The 26,498-nt window shown below is 39.2% G+C and overlaps 1 protein-coding gene across 1 annotated transcript in view; it reads right to left on the reverse strand.

The window, feature by feature from the left end:
* The window catches only part of SPAG17 (sperm associated antigen 17), a 218,614-nt gene that overhangs the window by 125,920 nt on the left and 66,196 nt on the right, over positions 1-26,498 (reverse strand). The window contains exons 5-15 of the mRNA XM_060009438.1: positions 23,727-23,913; positions 21,963-22,157; positions 20,039-20,220; positions 15,763-15,924; positions 14,479-14,566; positions 14,157-14,269; positions 9,370-9,507; positions 9,168-9,281; positions 8,427-8,577; positions 4,785-5,012; positions 4,474-4,689 (exon numbers count right to left, since the gene is read on the reverse strand). Of these exons, the coding sequence (XP_059865421.1) occupies positions 4,474-4,689; positions 4,785-5,012; positions 8,427-8,577; positions 9,168-9,281; positions 9,370-9,507; positions 14,157-14,269; positions 14,479-14,566; positions 15,763-15,924; positions 20,039-20,220; positions 21,963-22,157; positions 23,727-23,913 (1,774 nt within the window). The remainder of the gene's footprint in view (positions 1-4,473; positions 4,690-4,784; positions 5,013-8,426; positions 8,578-9,167; positions 9,282-9,369; positions 9,508-14,156; positions 14,270-14,478; positions 14,567-15,762; positions 15,925-20,038; positions 20,221-21,962; positions 22,158-23,726; positions 23,914-26,498) is intronic.

The following is a 26,498-nucleotide window of genomic DNA, read 5'->3' on the forward strand; positions in this document are numbered from 1 at the left end:
CCCAAATGTAACAGTTTCTTGATGTAGACCAGCCTACACCCTGTAGAATCCCTTACAGGCCAACCCTTACAGGGTTCAGCTCTCACTATTGCTCGGCCTCTAGGATACATTGTCCATCACAGCATTGTCAGCCTTGATGATTAGGGAGTTGCTATAAACATTTACTTTGCACCAGGATCCAGAACACCAACTTATGTGGTTTGACCACCAGGTGGCAAAAGTTGCCTGAGAAAAAACTATATACCAACTGCTCTAAAAAAAAAAAAAATTAAAAAATTAAAAAAATTAAAAAAGCAAAATAAAACAAAAAAAACCCCTCAGGCCTTATATCTCTCCTGGCTTATTCTGGCTCTACATTAACTCCAAATGACTTCTTTGGAACTTCCTTGGTGGTCTGGTGGCTAAGACTCTGCACTCCCAGTGCAGGGGGCCCAGGTTCCATCCCTGGTCAGGAAACTAGATCCCACATGTTGCAACTATGAGTTCGCATGCCCCAACTAAAGATCCTGCATGCTGCAAGGAAGGTCATGGATGCCGCAAGGAAGATCCTGCATGCCACAACTAAGACCAGGTGCAGCCGAATAAATAAATAAAGTATTTGAAAGAAAAAATGACTTCTTTGCTATACATGTACATTCCCATAGGATTCACTAATACCATAACATCTCAGGCTAACTTATTTGGCTTAATTTTTTGTGAGCTAGGCTAATAGGTAAGGGTATTTAGAACAGAGAAATAGGGAACCAGCCCTAATGGTAAGGAACTAGCCCTAATGGTAAGGAACCAGCCCTAGGAAGACCCGAAGGCAACAAAATCAGGTTAAGTGTTGCCATGAAGAAGAGACTATGAATATGGCTAAACTATCAGATGCATCGCAAGGAATTTCTGGAACTGAGGAAGCCACAAGACAGCCACAGTGGAGGAAGCATTGATTTGGAGTTAGATAGCCCTCTTTGGAATCCTGACTTCCTGCTTGTATGTGGTTGAAAAAGTTACTTAACCACTCTGAGTCTTTGTTTCCTTGTCTTCAGAATTAGGCTAATAGTAACTTCCTCATAGGCTTGATGTTTATATAAAGTATTAGTTAATATATGTAAAATAGCACAGTGCTTGGAATATAGCAGGCAATATTAAATAAATGTTATCTCCCTCCCTCCTTTGTCCCCTTCATCCTCACTTATCTGCTCTGCTAACAGGCAAGGAGATTTTCCCTAATTCCACTCCATTGATGACTTCCTCTTCTACCCTCATTTAAGTAAATGAAATGGTAAGATGACCATTTAGTCAATACTGACTTAACACCTATTCTTTTGTGGCACTATTTTTTAATGCTTTTTAAAATTATGAAATATAATACAGAAAAGTACAAACAACATAAATGCTTGGTATAATGAATAATGATAAAGAAAAGTCCCAGCACTCCAGACATCTTATGCACGTTCTTTCACAATCACACTTCTTTATTAAACTTGCATATTATTCCTGACTCTCTTTTGTGGATTATTTTGGGTTTTCTACATACACACTATTTACAAATAATAACAGTTTTGTTTATTCCTTTTCAACCTTTACAATATTATCTTTTTCTTGCCTTACTGAGTTGGCTAGCATCTCCTGTATAATCCTAAATATGAGTGTTTATAGTGGATAGTCTCCTGATCCAGGGAAATCGTTCAACTTTTCATCTTGATATATAATGTTTATTATAGTAATTTTAAAAATAACCTTTATAAAGTAGAGAAATTTTCTTTCTATTGCTAGTTTGTTAAATTGACTTCATAAATCGCTGTAGAATTTTAAGTGCTTTTTCTGCATCTATTGAGATATTTTTCTTACTGTGTTAATTGATAAATGATGTTGATTTTACAATGTATGTTTTTTCCTTCAATCTTGTTATAAAAACTTGTACTTGATTATTATCATTTTGTATATTGCTAGATCAGTTTACTTACGTTTTATTCAGGATTTTGGCCTATATATTCATGAATAACTTTGATTTATAACTTTCTTTTATTGTATTATCTTTGACAGTTTTATTATACGGCTGATGTTAATTTCATAAAATGAGTGGGAGAGAATACCCCTTCTATAGTTCCTGGAATTAATTTTTGTTAAGCTTAGAACTATTTCTTTTTTTGAGCATTGAATATCACTAGCCAATGACATTATTTGGGAAGATTTTAAATTATTGATTTAATTTATTTAAATAGTTACAAGACTATTCAGGTTCTCTATTTCTTCTTGAGTGAATGTTAGTAAGTTATACTCTTCTAGTAATTTGCTCATTTCATTTTTAGACTTAGTGGAATAAAGTTGTTTATATCCTTTTACTGTCTTTTAAATTTTTATAGGATTAAAAGGAAGTCCATTTCTTTATTCCTAATATTTTTATTCCTGATACAGCTTTATTTCTAATATGGTTATTCATGCTTCTTTTTGTGATCAGCCTTTTGTAAAAAAATTTCTCAATTTAAAAAATCTTTTCAAAGAACTAAACTTTTTCATTTTATTTGTTCTACCTATTGCATCTATATTTTCCATAATTTCTTTGTGGTTTGAGAGCATACTCTGTAGTTTTGATCTGTGAAAATTTGTTTTAGGACTTGTTTTCTGATGTAGTATATGATTAATATTTTTAAGATAAACATACTTATGACCTCTAAAAAGCTATAGTATTAAGGAGGCCTTAATATAGGCATATGAATAATGGTAGTAAGTAATAGGAAATGATAACTGATGCCATAAAGGAAGCATAGATTAATTATGACCATATGGAATGGTAAGGGAGGCATTTCCTGGTGTACACATGTAACAAAGCTTCATGGAGGTACCATTCAAACCTAATAATAATCAAAAAGAGAACTCTAGTTGGAGGGTATTGTGGGGAAAAGTCACAGAGATTGAAAAGAGCAGGCTGCCTAGAGGAAATAGGGCCTAATTCTGTTTGGCTAGAGCATAGGATAAGTGAGCAAAAGGGAAAAAGTAGAAAGGGTTTGGGAAAAGTAATCTGGTACTGCTGAAGAAGCACGTAAAGCAGGCCAAGAAGTTGGGTTCTATATTGCAGGTAGTAGGGAGCCACTGAAGGTTATAAGCAGGGACATAACAGAAGTGTATTTTAAGAAATTAATCAGTTGTGTGTAAGACAGCTCAATAAAAATTTAGCCTAATATTCTTCTATGCTTCTATACCTCCTAATACAACAATATTTATTATGCTTTATTCTAGAATGAGAGTAACTGCCTAAGCCATGAGGAGGAGGGAAGGGAACTGATGTTCACTGAGCACTGATTTTGTACCAAGCTCTGCACTGGGCAGTTCATTATGTTACTGCAGGTAATTTTTAATAAGTTTTGCAAATAATCACAATAGCCTTGTAAAATACTAATGATGAAAGTTTTAATTATGTTCACTGTACTACATTTATGAAGGTAAGAGTGGACTAAGAGGTTTTATATTTTGGGAAAAAAAGGTTGAAATAATGAGGACTTACTCTACAAATAATAAATGCTGGAGAGGGTGTGGAGAAAAGGGAACCCTCCTACACTGTTGGTGGGAATGGAAATTGGTACAACCACTATGAAGAACAGTATGGAGGTTCCTTAAAAAACGAAAAATGGAGCTACCATAGGGTACAGCAATCCCACTCCTGGGCATATACCGTATCCAGACACAACTATAATTCAAAGAGATACCCACACTCCTATGTTCATAGCAGCACTATTTTCAATAGCCAAGACGTGGAAGCAACCTAAATGTCTATTGAAAGATGAAAGGATAAAGAAGATATGGTATACACACACACACACACACACACACACACACACACGGGAATATTACTCAGCCATAAAAAAGAATAAAACAATGTCATTTGCAACAACATGGATGAACCTAGATCACATTAGAGGAAGTAAATCAGACAGAGAAAGACAAATATACGATATCATTTATACGTGGAGTCTAAAAAATGATACAAATAAACTTATTTACGAAACAGAAAGAGGCTCACAGACATAGAAAACAAACTTGGGGAGGGGAGGAATAAATTAGGTGTTTGGGATCAACAGATACACACTATTATATATAAAATAGATAAACAAGGACCAACTGTATAGCACAGGGAACTATACTCAATATCTTGTAATAACCTATAAAGGAAAAGAATCTGAAAGAGAATATATATATATATATATATAACTGAATCACTTTGCTACATATCAGAAACATTGTAAGTCAACTCGACTTCAATAAAAATTTTTTTTAAAATAATGAGGACTAACAACACTCAGTAACAAAGTTTAATTAACCAAATAATTTAGATATTAAACAGTTTTTCAACTGAAATAGGGAGGCATTTAAATAATGCATCTTGAATCTTTTTTTTTTTTGGTTTATACATTCTCTAGTAGCGTCTATACACACGCACGCACACACATATAGACACATGTACACACACAGAGACACAAGTTTACTTACTCAAAGGCTCAGGTTGGAGCTGCGACTTCAAGCTTTTCTGCTCTGATGGTTCTCTGTAATCAGAGTCTAAGGATTTCCTATTATCCAGGTCAGAATACTTCATATTGTTAGTATCAGGCTGACTAGGATCGGAAGGTTCTTTGTTGATCTCATCATCTTGCATAGATGTTGACCAATTCTGATCCAGAAATAAAACTCTGTCTTTGATTCCACTATCTAGGCAGTGTAGAGAGGATCCATAAGATACAATGCTAGACAAATGGACAATCATACAATGCGAGAATACTTTTTGTTCCTTCCAGGCAGTGTACCTGTTCGCTGTCTGGTCTCTTGGGTATTCATTTTCATGATGTACTTTTGCCTTATCTGTTTAGCAAATCTGGCAGGGTTGTCCCATGGTATGTTGAACATCTCAGAATCTGTCCCATACATCATTCTAGAAGGTTTTAGTTTCCCTTCTTCATCAACCTCAGAGAGTTTCAGGCTCTCAAAAGTAAACACTTTGAAGGCTCGTTCTACTTCATTCCAGCTCAAGACTTCTGTAAGAAAGTAGGACAAGTGCTGCTAGGAATGCTCTTTATTACCACATGGTACAGGGCTAAAAGAGGGACAACCAGGGAGTCAGTCCACCAAAATGACAAAGGAGTCACGCCATGATGGGTGTTGACCTGACTTTACACACAGGCTCCACAATTCTGCAACAAATACCAAAGGTAACTAATAATAAGAAAGCTGCACAATCAAGATATAATTTATTAAGATAACGCTCACAAACTGCTTCGTAGCTGAATGAATATTAGGTGTCCAGATTAATTCACATGGACTTTCCGGGGTATCACATTGGTTGAATATATTTAAAACTTGTCATTTTTCATAGAGAGCAGACTTGTGGTTGCCAAGGGGGAGGGGGGAGGAGAGGGATGGACTGGGAGTCTGAGGTTAGTAGATGCAAACTATTACATATAGAATGGATAAACAACAAGGTCCTACTGTATAGCACAGGGAACTACATTCAATATCCTTGGATAAACCATAACAGAAAAGAATGTAAAAAAGAATGTACATGTATAACTGAGCCACTTTGCTGTACAGCAGAAATTAACACAATTGTAAATCAACTATACTTCAATAAATAAATTAAGAAAACGTCATTTTTAAGCAAAAGCACCTTTTGCTGTGGTTGTAATTTAAAACAGAGAAATCACTCACTCAAGTCTAACATAGGCTGTTATGTTCAGTAGGCTTTTCTGTTCACTCAGGCTAAGAAAAGGCCTCTTTCCACCCAATGAACTGGTACAGTACTTTTCATAATTTTACTTTAAAGGTTATCAGCCTTCAAGGGGCTATATTAACTTGTGTATTTATTCTTTTATAGCATTTATTCATGCATTCACTCACTCACCTGTTTTTGTTTTCTATGTATTAGGCTTTGTACTCTATGTATTTTTCTTTGCCTGAGATTTAAAGAAAAGATTTGGTTCTTGTGCTTTAGAAGTTGAAGATAGAGGTGGGAGGTAGGTGTTAACAAATAACCATGGAATTCAGTGAGGGAAGGCGAAATGATAGTGACAGATCAATGAATCAGAGGTCACCTACACTTCCTCTCCAACAGAGGTGAGGGCAGCGGGAAGGTTCCTTTTGGAAAAAATACAAGGAAATTCAGAAGAGAAAGTGGTTAAAAGTGACAGAATTAAGTTTGTTCATTCATTCATTTCACAAATATTTTTTGAGCACCTACTAGTTGCCAGTGACTTTAGTAAAGGGACCACAGCAGTAAACAAATCAATGAACTTCTGATTTTATGGATTACCCATTGTAGCAGTTAGAAACAGAATAAACAGATAAGTGTATCCTGTATCAGAGATGATAAGAAGAATAAAGCCAGGTGAGGGAATAAGAAGTGATAATGGTTGGGGAGAGGCTTCTATTTTATATAAGGTAGCCAGCAAAAAGCCCTCTGAACAAGTAAAGCAAAAATGTGAAAGAAGTGGGGGAGCCATATCGATATCTGGAAAAGAGCAAATGCAAAGATGGAGGCAAGGGTGCAAGTGACTTGTCCAAGGAATCACAGTAAGGCCAACCAGATAGAGTGGAGTAGAACAACGAGAGCTTGACAGATGATGAGCTCCAAAAGTGGGCGGCAGAACAGCTTAGATTTTATTAATACTTTGAGGGAAATGGGTGATCACTAGAGGGTTTTGGGCTAAGAAGGCACATGATCTGACTGACATTTTAGAAGGGTCATTCCCATTATTGTGTGAAGAAAAGACTGTAGATAAAACGGGGAAAGCCTGGAGACCAACTGGAAAGCTATCGAAATAGTCCAAGTGAGAGGTGGTGCTGGACTGGGCTGGTAGTGAGGGATGTGGTGGAATTGGTTGTGGGGCGTGAGTAAAAAGAGGAACCAGGGATGACGCCAAGGTTTTGGTAGAAAATAGTCACCATTTACTGAAATAAGGAGGACCATGAAGGGACATGTTTTGAGGAAATCAAGAGTTTGGTTTTCGACTTGTTAAGCATGAGGAAAGAGAAAAGGAGGAGAGGCAGAGGGACAAGGGTTTGGGATGGGATATGGGAGCAAGATATGTGGGCAGTTTCAGTGGTGGCAACACAAACAAGAATCTTGTGTATTGTACAACATGGGGAATATAGCTTATATTTTGTAGTAACTGGAGTGTGACCTTTAAAAATTGTATAAAAAAGAATGTGTACATATCCTCCCATAAAAGACAAAAGCAAATGTGAGCATGCGAATCATCCTCTTCTTATCTTTCGTTTCCTTTCCTTTTTTAACTTAATTATCTGGGAGACTGTTCCACATCACGATATAGATATGCCCCACTGTTGTTAAGTCGCATGATTTTGTACCACATAGGTTTCTGATATTTTAATGAGAGCTTCTGATGGACATTCAACTTGTTTCCAGTATTTTGCTACTGTAAAAAAATGATTCAATAAATGTGCTTGTTCATATAAAAAAAACCCCAAGAATCCTGTGCTGCGGAGGGCAGAACTGAGGTGGAGAGAGAATAAAATCATATCACAGGGCAGAAGGAGAATAGGAGTGTGGCAGGATGGAGGTAAAGGCCAGATGTTCTCAGAACACCAGGAAGAGGGTGATTATGTAAACAACAGACAGGACATACCCAGGCCCACTAGGCTACACCCCACATTTCCATGAGGTGAAGGCATGGCAGTATTAAAAATTTTAGCTTTTTCTATTACTAAGCCTGCTAAAAAAATGAAAAAAAAATCAAGATTAAAATATTTCATAATTTGCTTAGAGTTAGAAATGAAAGGAGAAGGAAGAATCTGCACATGCTTTTTTCTTTTCTAGGTCAAATCAAAATGTCTATGTAATTTCATATTTCTTCTTATAAGCAGGAAGGCATTTGCTTATTGCCTCAAGTGGAAATAGTATATGTTTTAGGAAATGATTGTCTATATCATAAAATTCCCATGAACTCTGCAATAAGAAGCTGATTTTAGATATTTTTAATGACCCCTCTTTCCACTGTCCTCAAAGAGCAGAAAATGGCCCTTCATGTTTTGAGAGGAGGTGAACTGGTATTAACACTGTCAGCACCACACCACAGGGGGCGCTCTAAGTTCTCCTCTTAACCAGGATGGGGGCTACCATGTCATCTCCAATGATGTCAATGAGGGGATGTGGGACTGGGAGGCAGGGAGGAGGAATAAAGAAGGGGATTATGCTTGTAGAAACAGTGAAAAGAAAAGCCAGGGCATCAGATTGAAGAATGTTATGCATCACAGCTATCATCCTACTGCTAATGATATTATTCAAGATAAGAAAAGTGCAGTCAATCAAAATACCCACCCCAGCCTCTGAAAGGTCATAATCAAAATACTTTTTGCAGATGGGGGTGTAATCGTTAGAGGCACACGTGACCATAAATGAACGAACTTAAGCTACGACAAAGCAATGTACTCACCACTTGTACAAAAGTGCATGAGCTCATGAATTGTAGCTAGACGTTTCGTGCTGTTCCATGGCGGGGGCAGAGGGAATTCAAGGAATTCCCACAGTGGCAACTTAGACTGCATCTTCTGCTCAATTTGAACCAGGTCAAAATTCTTTAGATCCTGATGAAAAAGAGCAACATGACAGAAGACATTAAAATAAGCTGTCAAGTGCCTTATGCATATGGAGAAGGCAAAACATGATACCCTTGCTCTCATTATTTGGGAACAGGGGAAATCAATGGTAATTGGGGAAGACAAACTGTTGGTATTTTGCTGAAGGTCAAAAAAGCTAGTTCTCACTTTGCCAGAGGTTCTTGGTGCACACAAATGATGGATTCCTCATTCACAGTGACAAACTGCCAAAGTCTCAAATGTATTCCTCCCTCCCTTCTGAGATCCTTTTCTGGCCTCCACTAGTTTTTTCATATTAGCAGATGTATAAAGCAAGGCTTTAATGCAAATTTGGTGTAGTCGCAATCAATTTAATGGTCCGTTGGACCTCTGTATTTAGGTCAGTTTTCTTTGCTGATGTAATTTCTCCTTTATTCATTTCCATTTTCTGAGATCTTACTTTGCAAGCAGGTATCTACTTCGCACATTACTGGTAATTAGCATTGGTAAAGCTATCTCATTAAGATTTCTTCAACTGAATAATTACTAATGAGATTTCTTGCATCCATTATCCTCAGGGTAACCTGGTTACTTATTACCTTTAGCACATATTTCTTGTGGGCGAGGGCATCGTGATAGTTCAGTAGGAGAGGGCCTCTGGGCACTGGTTTGCTTTCATTTTCCTCTTCAGGTAAGAATATTTCATGGAGATTCTATTCAAATTAAAACAATATTGATGTAAAGAGAGAGTTCATACTTTTCAAAGCATACACACTTTTTGGTTTTCTCACACCATCTGACCTTTTTCTCCCTCTCTGTCAGACAGAGAGAGGGCAGGATGGACATGATGTGAGCTGCAATTGTGTGGTCCAGCCCATCTGCTCTGGGAGGCGGCTCCGCCAGACTCGGTGGGACAAGGTCTTCTTCACTTGCCACAACCTGTTGACATAAAGAGTTGGGAGGAATCAGTTTAATAGTCAGTTCCTTACTGATAGTCACGTATTTCCATTGCTTTTAGTAAAAACAAGGCAGTTTCTACCAAAAAGTTTGGTGATTATACAAAGTGGCAGTGTAATTACCAGTGACTACCAAAGTAAAAGGGAAAAAGTTTATAATCCATTAAAACATTAATTTATATATAATTATATATATATTAAATTATTAAAGTATATATAATTTTCATACATGTACTAGAATAGATAACACAAAATGCAAATGGTAAACAGGAAATTTTACCATGGTAGAAATCAAACTAACAATATTAATATAATTTTTCTTAATGATTTACTCTTTCTTTTAAAGGACTCAAAACTATGCTCTCACATCTTTGGATTCAATAAGTATTTATTGAGTGCCTACCACATGCCAAGCACTGTGTGGGCCACCCTCACATACATTATCTCATAAGCCTCACAGCAATAGTGCTGAGTAGCTATTATTTTCCTGTTTACAGAAATGGAATTAGGGTGAGGGAAATTATGTGCCTGGCCCAAGCCCAAGGCTGCTTACTGGGAGGAACTGGGGTTCAGGTCAAGTCCTTAAGATAGAAAAGTTATACATGGTGAGATCAGTAAAGGGTAATATTCTTCTTAATATGGAGGAAGTGAGGCCTAGAAAGATTAAATGCCTTGTTCAATTTTACGTGGTAAACAAGAAGTTGAAATATAATCAAGATAGGCACCTAATTTATAATTGTTCTCTTCACCTTCAATACCAATATCACCCGCTATGATTTCACACCGCTCTACAGGATTTTTCAACCTTGAAATTTAAAGACATTTGGACTAGATTTTTGTCATGGGGGCTATCTTGTGCACTACAGAATGTTTAGCAGCATCCCTGGCCTCTCCCCATTTGATGCCAGTAGTACCCCTCCAGTTGTGGCAGCCAAAAGTATCTCCAGACGTTGCCAAATGTCCCCTGGGAGGCAAAACCCCCTGTTGAGAACAATAACAAAATAGTTGTATACTCTTTACTGTTTATCAACACATTACTTTTAAAAGAGTCACTCCTGTCTCCACTTTCTCTCTTCCTACCATCTCTTGGACCCACTCCAATCACAAGAGACCATGCAGAACTGTTCCATCTCTGAAATGTTAAACTCTAATATCCCCTCCTATAAAATCCCACACGATTCCTCTTATATTTCAATTTTTCATCCCTTTATTATCAAACACTTATTCAGTCAACATGTATCTCTTATTGGAGCCTTCTATGTGTCAGGCACTGAGCTCATCAACTGTCCCCTTTGGTACACAGAAAACAGTGGATGGTTAATAAATATTTGTTGCTTTGAGTTGAATAAAATAAGTAAGATTAAGATAACTAAAATGATACTGTAAGCCATATAGGGCTATTAAACTTTTACAAATTTATTGATATAATAAAACTACTGATCTTCCAAAAGCCTTACAGGGTAATTAAAGGCAAATATGAGTGTGCTTACCTAATTGGTTAGAAAACTAAAGAAGTCAACAAGCATAAAAGTGTATGCTGGAGGTAAGAGATGATTAGAGTCTAAAACTATTTTAATATTCAGTGAGATAAAGGAATATTTACATACATGAAATAAGAAGGACAGTTATAAAAAGAAATTAGAGAATTTATAAATTAAAAATGTTATTGTTGAAACAAAACTTCAGTAGCAGACTAGACTCCACCTAAGAATAAATTAGTTGGAAGTTAAGCTGAAATTCCCAAAGGGGTAAAATTGAAAGAAAATTTAAAATACATGGAGGTAAAAACTAGAAATTCCAACATCTGTCTAATAATAATTAGTATAAATCAAAAGAAATAATATTTGAAGATATAATTTAATTGAACAAATATATATTCAGGGTCTACTATGGGCTAGGTGTGGTTACTGTGTGCTGAGCAGAGAGCAATGAACAAGACTAGATTAGGTCCCTGCTTGCATGGAGCTTACATTCTAGTGAGAAGAAGATAATACATAAAGGAAATAAACATTTTCCTTTTTTTAAAGAGCAGTTGTTGATAAGAAAATAAAACAAGGTGAAATGGTAGAGAGCACTCTGTGTTGTTGTGGGCCTTCTTTAGATCAGGTGGTCAGAGAAAGCCTATCTCAGAAATGCCACTTTCACTGGGGACTGAATGACAAGGAGTATCCATCCACCAGGCAGACAGACATGTGGGAACAAAACTTTCTAGGAAGAGAAGTTAGTGTAAAAAAACTAAGGTGTAATTAGTGAATGTGAGGAAAAACCAGAAGGTCTATGTAGATGACCAGTAGTGAGAGAGAGAGAGTGGGAGAGAGGGAGAGAGATGGGGGGCAGGAGATGAGATGACAAACATCCCAGAACCATATTTTTAGGGTCTTTATGGACCAGCACAAGGAATTTTGATTTAACTCAGAATGTGGTCAGAAACCAGATTATAATCCTTTAGATCACAGAGGCAATGAAAAAACAAAGCCATAACTATACATAGCCTTGGAGGGAGGAGATATGGAGATATATGTATAGGTGTAGCTGATTCACTTTGTTATAAAGCAGACACTAACACACTGTTGTAAAGCAATTATACTCCAGTAAAGATATTAAAAAAAAAAAAAAAAAAGAAAAAGATAAAACTCTAATAACTACCAGAAAGAAAAAATAGATTACCTACAAAGGAAAAAGTATCAGATTGACATCAGACTTCTCATCAGCAGTGTTAGAAGGGAAGACCACAACAGAGCAATGCTATCAAAATACTTTTCCACTTAGACTGATGAGGTTCAAAAGTGGTTTCTGTCACTTACTACTTGGATAATTTACTTTTTAGGCCTCAGTTTCCTTTTCTGAGAAATAGGGAATAAAAATAGTTCCTGCTCCATAGGGCTGCTCTAAGGATTAAATGAGTTAATTAACAGCAAATTCTTTTCAAATGCATATATAGTACTCACGAGAACTGAGGATGTACACCAGGTCACACAGGAAGCCCAGGAAATTAAAAAATATTTTTAACATCCAGATCATGCTTATTGACCATAATGCAATAAAATTAGAAATGGACAATAAACAGTGGAAATTAAAAGATTTAGAACTGAATACATTGAAAGCATCATGATGCAGCCAAAGAAATACTCAAAAGGAAATGCATAGCCTTAGGTAAAGTGAAATAGACTAAAAATAAACAAAGTGAGCTTTCAGTAAAAGTGAAATACGAAATAAACCCAAACAAAGTAGGAAGAAGGAAATAATAAAGATAAATGAAGAAATTCATAAAAAGTAAAAAGGAGTGGATCAGTGAAACAAAATGCTGGTTCTGGATAAAGAAGATGTGGCACATATATACAATGGAATGTTATTCAGCCATAAAAAGAAACAAAATTGAGCTATTTGTAATGAGGTGGATGGACCTAGAGTCTGTCCTACAGAGTGAAGTAAGTCAGAAAGAGAAAGACAAATACCGTATGCTAACACATATATATGGAATTTAAGGGAAAAAATGTCATGAAGAACCTAGGGGTAAGACAGGAATAAAGACACAGACCTACTAGAGAATGGACTTGAGGATATGGGGAGGGGGAAGGGTAAGCTGTGACAAAGCGAGAGAGAGGCATGAACATATATACACTACCAAACGTAAGGTAGATAGCTAGTGGGAAGCAGCCGCATAGCACAGGGAGATCAGCTCCGTGCTTTGTGACCGCCTGGAGGGGTGGGATAGGGAGGGTGGGAGGGAGGGAGACGCCAGAGGGAAGAGATATGGGAACATATGTATAACTGATTCACTTTGTTATAAAGCAGAAACTAACACACCATTGTAAAGCAGTTATACTCCAATAAAGACGTTAAAAAAAAATGCTGGTTCTTTGAAAAGACATCAATAATCGATATACAATTGCATCCATGATCAAAAAAAGAGGGCACCAATAAATAACATCAGGCATAGGAAAGGAACATAACTAGATACAGAGAAAAACTTTTCAATGTATATTAGTGAATAAAGAACTTTTATGACATTGAAAACAAATAAAATGGACATGTTCATTTAAAAATATGAATGACTGGGCTTCCCTGGTGGCGCAGTGGTTGAGAGTCCGCCTGCCGATGCAGGGGACACGGGTTCGTGTCCCGGTCCGGGAAGATCCCACATGCCGCAGAGCGGCTGGACCCGTTAGCCATGGCCGCTGAGCCTGCGCGTCTGGAGCCTGTGCTCCACAAAGGGAGAGGCCACAACAGTGAGAGGCCGTACCATAAAAAAAAAAAAAAAAAAAAAATCTACAAGTGTAAAAGAAATGTTAAATGCAGTTGAGGACCATTTACCACCCCACCCACCTGCCCAACTCTGTTTTCTTTCATTAAAACAACACCTGATAGTTTTAAAGATATGCCTACCAAAACTTCAGCAAATGTTATATAAAATCATTCCAAAATGTAGCAAGAAAAAGAGGATTGAAGCTGATAAAGCAGATTTTAGCTTTATCTAAAATGTTCTAATCTTTGCAAAGAAGAATGCATTCAGGTATTATGAGCGTAATTTTAAAACAGTTAAAAAACAAAAAAACCAGAAGCAAAGAGAGATGAAGTGATTGACTCAAGGTTGCCCACCTGGGAAGAAAGCTTCAGCGTGTATCCACTTACCTGTTCCAGCATACAATGCAGTATCAAGGGCACAGAAATGAATTCTTCTGGAATTGGATTCAGCAAATCATTGTAATATCGCATGTCTACTTCATTTGTGATGACGGAAGCCACTGTAAAAGATACAAAATACCACTGTTCAATTAAGATGTGTTCTCCGTTTCTCCCATCAAAATTTCATCCACAGATTCAAACTCTGATCATGCACTGATAAATGTAGGATCTTGAGGTGGAAAGAGATGTGAAAGCGACACCAAGGACAGTCACTCCTCAAAGCACCAGCTCCTGGCACTGATCCTCCAGCAACAGGTTTCATACATGCCTGGTGGTGGTGGTGCAGCTGGACCTTGCAGCTCTTCATATTGTTGTGTTTTCTTCTTTCCAGGGGTTACAGCAACAGTTTGTGGGGGCTAAAATAAGAATAATTAAAAAAACAATTGAAACATCCAGCTGAGAGATGCTTTCATCCAATGCTGGTATGATGGGACTCTGACGGGATTCCGGGATTCTGAGATTGTATGATTATGTTCACACCACAAAATCATTTGCTAATATTAGGATCAAATAAATGGGTTTTGTCTGAGGAAGGAAAGAAGTTAATGAAAACTGAAAAGAAGTTTTCAGTTTTTCCTAACAGAGCCCACTGAGAAATTTCCAGGAAAGAGATGGGAAGATGGGGCATCTTCTCTTCTCTTCTGTGTCACTCCGGGGTGACACAGAATCATGCCATTCTCCCTCTAAGAATCCTTCAATGGTTCTCCCACAACCTTCAGGATAAAACCCAAACTCTTGAGCTCAGCACCAAAGAACATTCTGGCTCCCGCCTTTCCAGCTCGTGTTGCTGCTCTCCACTTTGCATGTATCACCTGGGAGCACTGCCATACCCCGTGGTGTGCTCCTGGACGCAATACTTCTTTACTTTGACCTCCATGTCTTTGTACATCTTTTCCCCCTTCTTGAAAATACCACTCTGTCCCTCTCCCCAGTCAGGTTTTGCCCAGGCAATTCAGCCTCAGCCTTCAGCACATCACTTACCCTGCCTGGTAACATCTTCCCGACTCCCGTCTCTCCATCCCACTCTGCTCAGGAGAGGTGCCCTATTTATAGCTTCTCCTGCAAGCTCAGCTGACTGTCCTCACAGTGCTCATTATGCTAAACTGAAACCACCTTTGCCTTGACTGCCATTTCCCCTTTAAAGGTTAACCACAATGAGGAGGACAGAGGATGGGTCTTGTTCATTATAGTATGGCCAGCACCTGGTACAGTGCCAGCACAGGGTAGGTGCTAAAATAACACGGTGATTAAGTTATCAGTAGCCCTCCTTGTTCCAGATGCTATTTAGTGCTCCATGGCTGAAAAGTGGGTTCTATCATCCCCTCTGTGTGTGGCAGGTAGTTGGGGGTTTCATAAAGCTCCCATCACATGGATGCCCTTTAATGCTGTGCCTGGGGGCCTGGATCTCACCCTCACCCATTAAATCCCAGCAGGCAGTGTTCCCTTGCTACCAGTATTTGTGTGATTTTTTTTCTTCATGTTTTATAAATGTGAAAATTAAGTTGTTCAGCAAATCATTCGGCCAACTAAAGACATTCTCGCATATGCCTACCTCAGAAGTCAACGTAGCTTCTAAGATAGGTTTCTCACTAACCACCTGTGGGACGTTAATAAGCTGCATGTTTTCCAAATAGTGCTGGTGCTGCCTTTTCCAATCCAGGCTGTCGTACATCAAACAGGCAATATTTTCAAAAATGTTGGTGCCCAATTCCAGCTACAGGTGAGAGAATTCATGACAATTAGTCCTCAGTTTCATGTTGTGGGAATCAGATGCATGATTTGTATCTCCCTTATAGCCAAACCTATCACTTTTTACAGGGAAGTCCTTCCCCAGCTGGTCCCCAAACCACTGAATCCCAGTCATGGTGACCAAGTCTTCATTTGCTGAACCCTTCGGGCCCTTCTTGTTCACCACAATGCAGACTGTTCCCTTTGGAGGGCCTATGGCTGCCTAGTATTGTTAAGAGCCTAATTAACGCTTCAACGAGGTGAAAAGTGCCCTATTCATTCATGTCAGCAATGTGGCCTATTTTCTAGGTATGTCCATTCCTAAAGCAACTCATTAGATAGGTAATTTCCATATCCTCAGCCCAAGACAAGCTGGGGATGAGCTCTTGCTTGGCGACAGACACAAGAATCGCAACGGCAATCACCCACTCGGCTTTGCACGCCATCCCCACAAGTCCACTGCAGTATGTGTGCAATCAGGATTTCTTCCTTCCCTCACCTGTGCTACCTTTAGGGAAAAAAAGCCTAAGACGTCCTAGTAGACTAGTACTACTATAATACCCACAAGTTTTATGATCTGGCAAGTGGGTTTGGATCAGATACCTCTATTACCTAGGCTTTCATTTCCAGAAGTGGAAAAGCACTGTTGGTTAGCACTAGATGTGTCTGCTTGAAAGCGAAGGAGGATTAAATAGGCTCCTCCTATGTCCCAGCCGCAGTGGTAAGGTAGAGAGAGAAAGCACCTGGTGGGAGCCAGCGAATCACGGTCTGGCGTGAGACCAGTGAAGTGTCAAACCTCGCCCATCCTCACAGCACAGCTGTCAGTCTGGACTTCACGCGTCCCGGCTAAGACTGAGAATTCTTCCGTTAATATCAGCTTCAAACTGATATTCTTTGCCCACATTCTGGCATATAAACACATTTTTGTTTGTTTGTATTTATAAGAAATACAGTAAAAAACTTCTGCCCTATTATCCCTTAGGGTAACTAGCTAATTTCTTTTTAAATCAAATAGCAACTCGCATGTTAAAAGCCAGAAAATTATTTCAGCAACCAAGGGCTTGACTTGAAATGTTGCAGATGTCGTTCATAGGCAGTTAGCGCTTCTTGATGGGCATTTATTTGATATAAAGCTTTCGTTACCTGGGTTCAGCAGAAATACAGCTTGCCTGCTTGCAGCCAAGGGTACTAATGCTTTCCTTCTTCCAGAGAGGAAGAAGGACTACGGCTACTTGGCTGGCTCCTGGCTTGGATATGAGGCCATTATCAACTTACAGATATAGCTGAGAGTGGGATACTGTGTATCTACACCATGCATTTAAGCTACGGGTATTACAAATAGGTTTATTGCTTTTATATTTCGTAAGTAATCCCAAGTTTAAAATGAATTTTGATCTTCAGTATTAAATCCAATGGCCTTTTCTTCTGTAACCCAAATCTATGACTGAATTGCTTTCAAGGCTTTCTTTCCCCGTCATCCTCCATGCTGGGCTGTTCACTCACAAACCATACCTTACAGAGGCATGCCTTGACCTAAAAGTCTCCTGCAGTTGGACCCAGACTGCAGCCCTGGTGTGAAGGAGATGTTCAATAAATATTTGCAAAGTGACCGATAGAAGATCGGTGTGTCCAGTTGGGCAGCAGAGCTAAATGTCTCATTCCTCACTTACCTTCATGGCCCAACTAGAGACCCTAGACATTAATCCTCTAGTTCTGAAGTCAGTGTTTCAACGAAGCTGATACTATTTTTTTCAACATGAAATTTATGAACTTTAATTGCCATTTAAACTCTTCCACTCTATTTTTAAAAAGGAAAATATAGTCACATTTACTGTCTTTAAAAATGGAGGGATTAAAATCTTCTGATGAACACTAAGTTGTTAACACTGGAATAAGAAACAGGATGCTGGGAATGGTGCTGGGTCTCTTGGAGCTGCAATTGTGTGCCTTGCTGTTCACATCTATGTACTGATGATGCAACAGAATGTCTTCTACCTTGGGTTCAATGCACATCAGCTATTCTCAGTCTATGCCTGGGGAGTAAATAAGACACATGGAAGGCAGCTCTAGTTAGAGCAGGAGCAAAAGGTTCTCGGTTTGAGGCTGCCTTAGAAGACTCTTGGTATTGCCTCCTCTGAATTAGGATTCAAGATACGTATGGCTGGGATCTCCTATGCCTTATTGAACCAAAACTGCATATAAGTTCTTTACAAGGTATGTGGCCAGAACTTGGCCCAAATGAGAGAAGGACTGTTTCCACAAAACTTAAACTTGTGGATGTGGGTTTTTAAGTTAGGTTTTTAAGTTAAGTTAGGCATATATTTATATGTTCTCGGGAGAAGAGCTGGTCTATTGTAGAGCAAGAGTAGAAAGCTGTCTTTCAGATGGTGTTTCGGGATCCCAGGGATATGGCCTCTTTCTCAAACATATCTCACGTTTGCTGGGCATAATCTGGAATTCCAATAAAATAGGATGGAATAGTCATAGTATGACGGTACCTGGTATGCCAGTATCTCTGGGATAGAGAAATCCGGCCCAACTTAACACAAAGTAGTAGAGGACAGATGGACTCTTTTCTGAGCTCAGGCTCAGAGGCAGGGGAGTGAAAGACAAAGCAGGAAAGAGGAAGATATCTAGATGAAGGAGTGGGACGACACAAAGCAAAGGGAGTCCACGGTAACCAGTTTTGCCTACAACAAGCTCTGCCTTCAGCCACAGCTTTTCTATGTTCAGCATTGTTTCCACATATAGGTCAAGGCTTATCTTTATTCTTACTATTGCCAAGGTATCAGACTTAAGTGTTCTGTTTCTACGTGGTGACATCTAACGCCTTATGTTGACAGTCTTTGTAACTCAAACTGATCTCTCCATTGCTACTTATTCAAATCCTGTCCATCCTTCAAGGTTCAGATCTAGGCTTCCCTCCTCGGTGTTTTCATTTACTTCACCCAGTGCGCATCCATTTCAAGGTAAAAGAATCAGGGACTCTCATAGTGAGAACTGTCCATGCTCCAATCCATGACCGTGGGCAGCCTACCCTTTGTCTCGGAAACTGCTCCAGGCTTTGATGTCATTCTCCTCCTCTTAGACAGTCAGGTTTGGTTGTTTGTTTGGCAGCCACCCACAGTCATTGCCCACAGACACCTATCCCCCTCCTCCACCCTGCTTTTCCCAGCTCCCTTCACGGCATACTTTATGTGGTCCATCTCCAAGACTCTGCTTTCAGTTCAATTCCCTTTAATGCTGATATATATCACCCTGCAAGGGATTCAACACTCCTGGGCCCCTGTTTGTTGGGACAGGGGGTCAACCAGGAAGAGACCTGAGAGGTCTCTTTTTTTACAACAGGAAGCATGGATAACTTCCCCAACAATGATAGCTAACATTCTTTTGAAAAACACCCTCATGTATTTAGCATTTGTTACTTTACAAAGCATCCCATGTCTTCTTTTTCTGAATTAACAGGAAACTTAGAGTGTGTTTCACATAACACATAGGCGCGTGGCACCTTGAACCCTGCCTCTCTGTTTCACGGTTTTGGTCTTGCCTCTCTGCGAGCACCTCAATAGCAGGGGCCAATAAATACTCTCAGGAAATGTCTACTAACTGTTGGGCTGGGGTCAAGTCATTCTATTAAGATAGACCTTGCTAGGAAAATACATGAAAAATACAATTCTGGCAATAAAAGCAAGGGCCTAGAAGAACAATGTTTTGAACTGATACATAAAAAAAAAAGACAATGTAATTTGACAAACTGTAAAATTTACTCTTTTCACAATTAATGTATATTAAGACTCTACTGCCTAGAACATTGTTAAGGTATGAAGCAAAGCCACATCACCAAATAAAATAATTACCATCCTTTATCTTCATCTCATCTTATTCCTTTGTCATTAATTCATACACTATAAGCTGAAGGATCAGGCTATAGCCATTATTGGATGTTCAGTGTGATCGCTGTCGTGAAGGTAAAGGAACCTAGCACAAAGCCTTCTCTGTAGACAGTGATTAATAAATATCTGTGGAATGAACGAATGGAGCAAATGCAACCACAGTGTCACGTGTTCAAACCAGTCACTCTCATTAATGCGTGTACTAACCAACATCTCACTGTCCGACCAGTCGCAAGGAAACTTGTCAGCCTTGACCACGTATTCAAGCCGAGCGACATCAAAGAGATTTGTTTCCGGTTTCTCATTATTCAGGATTGGTTCCAAGTACTTCCAGAAGATTTCAAGTTCTTTTATGTCGTTCTCTTTCTTCAATTTTTCAGCTTCTATATCTAATAAGAGCAACGTGTTTATACTACAAAATGAGAGTGTCGAATTTCTTCCCACGTTAAGTGTTTGTGGTGAGTCATATGCATTGCATGATGTCTGTACAGTACCAGAAAATGCAAATAAAGAAATGTAATTTTGAGAAGTGTTTGGACCTAGACTATATAATTAAACATCAGAGGATTTTACTCCTGAAATTGTTATTTACTATGAGCTTTTTCCACCCCTTTATTTTATAGTTGAGGCCCAGAAAGATTATAAGGTCACACACTTGGGGAGCTAAAAATGGCCAATACTTCCATAACTCTGAGATTGTATCTATATAGGAGCAGTTTTTCTGCCAGATCCCTTTTTGACTATTTTAACATTTGTTTGCTGCATAACTGGTTAGGAATGCAGTCGATCCAGTTCTCCTTCCCATGTGGGTAAAAACAGACTGGATCCATGATTTCTGCTTCAGTTAACTTTTGGTCACATTGAAATAGCTACTGGCTTCTCTGGGCATTTGTGCTCTGACTGTATAAAATAATGACAGTTTTCCATAAAGTTACACTTGAAAATTTGTCTGACATGGTTTGGTTTTTCCATCTATAACTAAATAGGTTCTAATACTAAGATCTCACTGTTCTACTGTAAAGTCTCTTTTTCTACGATTTCATTTTTATATATTAAATATTTTTAACAGAAAGACTACGGAGCTTGTGCAGCATTTTCTCACTGACTTGAATAATAAGTTATTGAATGTTACAACTAGGCTTTGAGATAGAAATAGCTAGGTTTAACTCTCAACTCTTTTACATAATAGCTGCCTCTAGACAGAATCGTTTTTGGTAAAATGGAAATAGTAAAACATACTTCCGAGGGTTGTCATGGAAACTACACGAATCAACACACTGAAAGCCCTTAGCATTGAGCCCAGTCCCAAGGCCTGTGCCCAATAAATGGTAGCTATTATTATTATCAGGGGTAGCCATTTCTAACCTGGAACAGCAATTTAAAAAATATGGTGTTATAGAAATCCGGATGTGGCTGTATAGGTTACAAAGCCCTGTGAAAGGATATTACTAATAAATAACAAAAAATCGCAATAGCATGTGGCAAAAAGAGCTTGGACTTCCAGGTCACACAGGCTTATATTGCATCCTAATTTTACTATCTGAAGTAGACAGTAGACTTTGTTCCCATCCCACAGAGGCAGTCTAGTACAATTCCCTTAGATGAAGACCCTGAGGTCTGAATAGTAGTGCAGAATAGTAGTGTAGTGGCTGAATAGTGGTGTAGGTGGGACTACATCCCACAGCTTCCGGGTCTAAAGCCTGGGAGATAAGCGTCCCCTCTGACTTATCAGAATAAGCCAGTAGCAAATCGGAGCAAGAACCCAAGGCTATGACCTCCCTTGGGCCATTTGGTGACTGTGGCTTCTGGCAGAATAGATTATCTACAGATGATCCATCCCACTCATGCTTTAGGTAAAAGTTATAGAGGAAAATTCCTGAGAAATGTAGTTGGATAACCAAGTCTATGCTCTCTGTGGCTCCACAGGGATAGAAACACAGGGTATGATTTGAATTTGCAAAATTTACAACACCTGGCTAGTGCAAGTGGCATAAATAGCAACTCAAAGTCTCGAAAGGATTTAATAATGTATGTCTTGTATGACTATGCTTTGGGCAGAAAATTGTATTTGTACTTTAAGGACAGTGGGTAACACTGAAGGATTCAGTAAGTTGTGTAGCAGACTGCATACCTTCTGGCCGAAGAAAACTTTCCTGCTGCTGGCTAACTGCTGCCAGGTGTGTCTGCAGAGGTTCATAATTCTCTGATGATATTTTAATCACGCTGCTTATGGGAATGCCGAGCTCAGTCATGATCGCTAATAACTGAGGACTGTTGAAGCCCACAACTATAATGTAATGCTGGGCACCGTCATCTGGCTCATCGTCTGTTCAAAATACCGTAGAGAAGAGCAGCCGTCATTTTAAAAGAGAACAGGTTGCACTCAGCCAGTTCAATGGCTCTATACATTATGCATGCGTTTATCATCCCTCGGGCTCGCCAAAAGCAGTCCGGTTGGCTGGAATGCAGTCATGTTGACTGGTTTTCATTATTGCCCTTCCAGTAAGAAGGCTGTGGCCATTTTACAAAATATTAAATCACTTTTGCAAATGAGACATAGGCGTAATAGGAGGACAAACATACAGAGGGCCTGTCGTCATGGAAAATGTGTGCTTGGGTTTTTCTAAAAAAAAAAATGTCTAGGTTTTTCTAAAAAAAAAAAAACATGGAAAATGTGTGCTTGGGTTTTTCTAAAAAAAAAAAAGACACATGCTAATTTTTCTTGGTTCTAATCTCTTTTGAGCAACATCTGGCTTTACTCCTGAATTACAAGTAGCTGCCGCTTTGTGGTATTTGATATGCGGAGGTGTTTACAGAAGAGGGAAATATTGAATATGAACAAACTCCCTACCAAAGCATACTGTGTGTTTATGCCAATAGGTGTGCATGCTGAGTATGGGTAATGTAGCAACTATATAGTTATTGCATTCAAGTTAAAAAATAGATATTGCTCACTTTCCTAAAATTTTTCTCCTCAATTTTGTCCTGGCTATACTGTTCTATAAGTGTTAAAACATGAGTTTATATTAGAACGTGAGATTCTGGGGGGTGAGAATAATTGTTGTACTTTAATATCAATACTAGATGGTACACGAAAACATTACATCTCACAATGGTTCATCAAGATCAATTTAAGAATAGAGAAACAGATGCACAAACTTTTGATCTTCAAGTAGTGATTTTTCTTCAGCTACTAAAACAAATCAGTATTGATACTGCTCACGGAATCCATAATATAATTGCTTCTGTGTCTAGTGGGTTTAGAGCAGAGATATATTAGGGGAGTCAAACTGTCAAAGGATGTGAAGAGGTGCCGCCTCATTTAAATACGATGCAAATAAAAAACAGTAGCTCCACTTGGGTTCATGGGAAGGTGGCAATGAATTACTCATAGCTGCCCAAGTCAAATAATGTTTTTTATATCAATACTCTAAATGAAAGAGAATTCTGGTTGTTCTATCTAGGACAGATAGTGGGAGAAGCTGAGGTCAGGAAGCTACGTGCTCTGAGTCACAAATTAACAGGTCTGATTTTATTACCACCGTATTACACTCGTGACAATAATCACTTTTTACTTTGCCTTATAAGTGTTTCTGATTTTCTCAAATGTTCCCAACAAGATAGTAAGCTCCTCGGTGGCACAGTCAGCTAGTTAATTCATCTTTTATCTGCACTATGAAAATGTGCCTATAGCAAGACACATGCTAAAGAAATATTGGCTGAAAACAAAAATGAATTGCAAATAGAAATATTTTTCTGTTAGGGTGTCATGGGGAGTATAGGATTTATGCTTTTAAAAAGGTGAAAAGGCTGGGGAAGATTAAGCATAGTGGTTGGAATGATTTTTCAAGTTTGTAGGTCATCAGGCAAGAAGTGAAAGGAGCATCTTACTGACCAATGTAATGTTTGGTGTGATCCTCTTCTCCCCTTCTTACTAACTGGGTGGTCTTTTTTACTGCTGTGTTTGCCTCAGGCTGGTCCTTTCCCTTTCCTTTGGCAACCGTGGCAATTGGGGACTTTTTTTCCTTGAGAGATTTTGCTCTCCCTTTATCCTTTTCTACCTTAAATCTGTCTTCTATCACCTGGAAAGACAGAATACTTTTGATTAAACCATAGAGTGAGCAGGCAATGGCTTCTCTACTGTCAGGTAAATTAAATCTTTATTTCATTCACTCACTCCTTTACTCCCTGATTCATTCTTCAAGCCAGGATAGTGGAGATTCCAGGTTGAGCCTAAGCTGTGAGAAGGCACATCAAACACAAAGACCAGAGGGGTGGATGCTAGGAGACTGTCACACACACACACATCTTTCTGGAAGGGAATTCATCTTAAAGGAGCCCCCCCCCTTGGCCTAATAAACAACCTCAGTTAGTGGCTGGCAGGGAGAGTGGTGGATTCTGAGTACATTGTGATGGCAGGGACTTAGGTTTATCAAGTAGCCTAACCCTGGGGTCTCTATCTGGGTCTAACAAAGGTTTTCTTTTCAAACAATTGCCAAAACCTTTGTACATTACGTCATAATGTAATTACACTTTCCATTCATGTGTTATGAATACATATAGGTTGAGTTCATTGAAATGACGTGGTAGTATTGGACCATACAGAAGATCCAGAATATGCTTATGTTATTTATTTTTCCCATGTTCAACAAAACTGGGCACAAAAATAACTAAACTAAATTACTGCAGCAACATTGGGGGTTCTGTGTTTTCCTGAGGTCGTGAAACCAAATTTGAAGAACTCAGTCCTAAGACGTTAGAGACAAGGAAAGTAGAAGATATATTGCTTCGGCACCAAGCTAACAGAAGGTAGCACAGGAGGGGAGAGGAGCGTCTGCCTCCTCTACGTGGCTTCTGGGTGTTGATGTTTCCAGAGAACCCAGTTTTTGGTTTCTTTTTAATCTTTTTCACCCCTCCTCGTGGCATGTGGGATCTCCGTTCCTCAACCAGGGATTGAACCCACGCCCCCTGCAGGAGAAGCGTGGGGTCTTAACCACTGGACTGCCAGGGAAGTCCCAAACCCAGTTTAGCTGTAGCACCCGGAGGAAGCATCAGAGGTGCCCATGGACCCTCCGTGCCTGCCTGGCACCTGTGGCTCCAGTGGTGGGGAAACTCGACCTCCCCACCACCTGCTCCTCAACAGAGGGAAATATCAGTGGAGGCTGCAGATGTCACTAATAGCCTTGGATAGAGGTAGCAAGGAAAGCACAAGGTAAAGTACAGAGGTATGAAAAGCCCCAGTGTTTCTCTCTGCGCCAGATACAAATTGGCCCATAAAAAGGGTTGGCACGTGCTAATGCATATATATGGAATCTAAAAAAATGGTACTGATGAACCTAGTGGCAGGGCAGGAATAAAGACACAGATGTAGATAACGGACTTGAGGACACAGGGGGGAAAGGGGAAGCTGGGACGAAGTGAGACAGTAGCATTGACATATATACACTACCAAATGTAAAATGGATGGCTAGTGGGAAGCTGCTGCATAATGCGGGGAGTTCAACTCGATGTTTTGTGACCACCTAGAGGGGTGGAGTAGGGAGGGTGGGAGGGAGGCTCAAGAGGGAGGGGATATGGGGATATATGTATACATAGAGCTGATTCACTTTGTTATACAGCAGAAACTAACACAACACTGTACAGTAATTATACTCCAATAAAGATGTGAAAAAAAAATAGGGTTGAACTCTATTCCCTTGAGCTCCTACTCTACAGGGGAAGAAAGAGAAAAAAGCACATGAACAGAGAAACAAAAGCATGACTGACGATTTTCATGAATTTTATGAAGGATAAAACCCAATGTAGTAATAGACACACAATTCGCCACTCACTAGTAAGCTGGTGATGGAAGGCCTCTGAGGGAGTGACATTTGAGTGAAGACCTGAAGGATGAGAAGCATCCGTGTGAGAAGCAGGGGAAAGGTGAAGTGTGTGCCAGAGGCCCTGAGTTATAAAGGAGACGGGTATGCGCAAGGAACTGAAAGGAGGTGAGTACAGCAGGAGAATAGTGGGCAAGGGAGAGAGTGGCCAGGATGAGGCGGGGAAGGTAGGGCATGGGCCAGGTCATCCAGCGCTTTGGTGGGGGCTGGTTCACAAGTTTATATTTTATTAAAAATGCATTGGAAAGACCATAAAGGGTTTAAATGGAGGACTACTGTGATTTTGCAAGATAGGAAACCAGAAGACCAGTAAGGAAACTCTAGCAATAGTTCAGATAAGACCTAACAGTAACTCAGTTTAAAGTGTTGGTAGAGTGGAGAAATGTAGATGGATTTAAGATATATTGTGGATGTTGAAAGTACAGGGGTTGAAAGATTAGAGACAAGGAATGAAGGAGGAGGCAACAACGATAATGCTCTGGATTTAGTTTGAATAACAAGTTGGTTAATGGTGCCACTCACAGAGACAGAAGCATTGGAGTGAGAAATAATTTTTACTTAAGGTGGGCAGACTATTCAGAAAGATCTTGTTAAATCCGAGATGCTCCTGAGATGACAAGGAGACAATTGAATACACATGTTCTTCTCTCAGAAGAGAGATGTGGCTGGAGTTACAAATTCAGGTGTGGGTAACATAGAGATAGTAGTTAACTGCACGGGAAGAGATAAGACCCCCTGGGGAAAGAGGTCTCAAGAAATATGAGAATTGAACCTGGGATCATGCTGGA

This window comes from Delphinus delphis, chromosome 1 (genome assembly GCF_949987515.2).
Source record: "Delphinus delphis chromosome 1, mDelDel1.2, whole genome shotgun sequence".
NCBI lineage: Eukaryota > Metazoa > Chordata > Mammalia > Artiodactyla > Delphinidae > Delphinus > Delphinus delphis.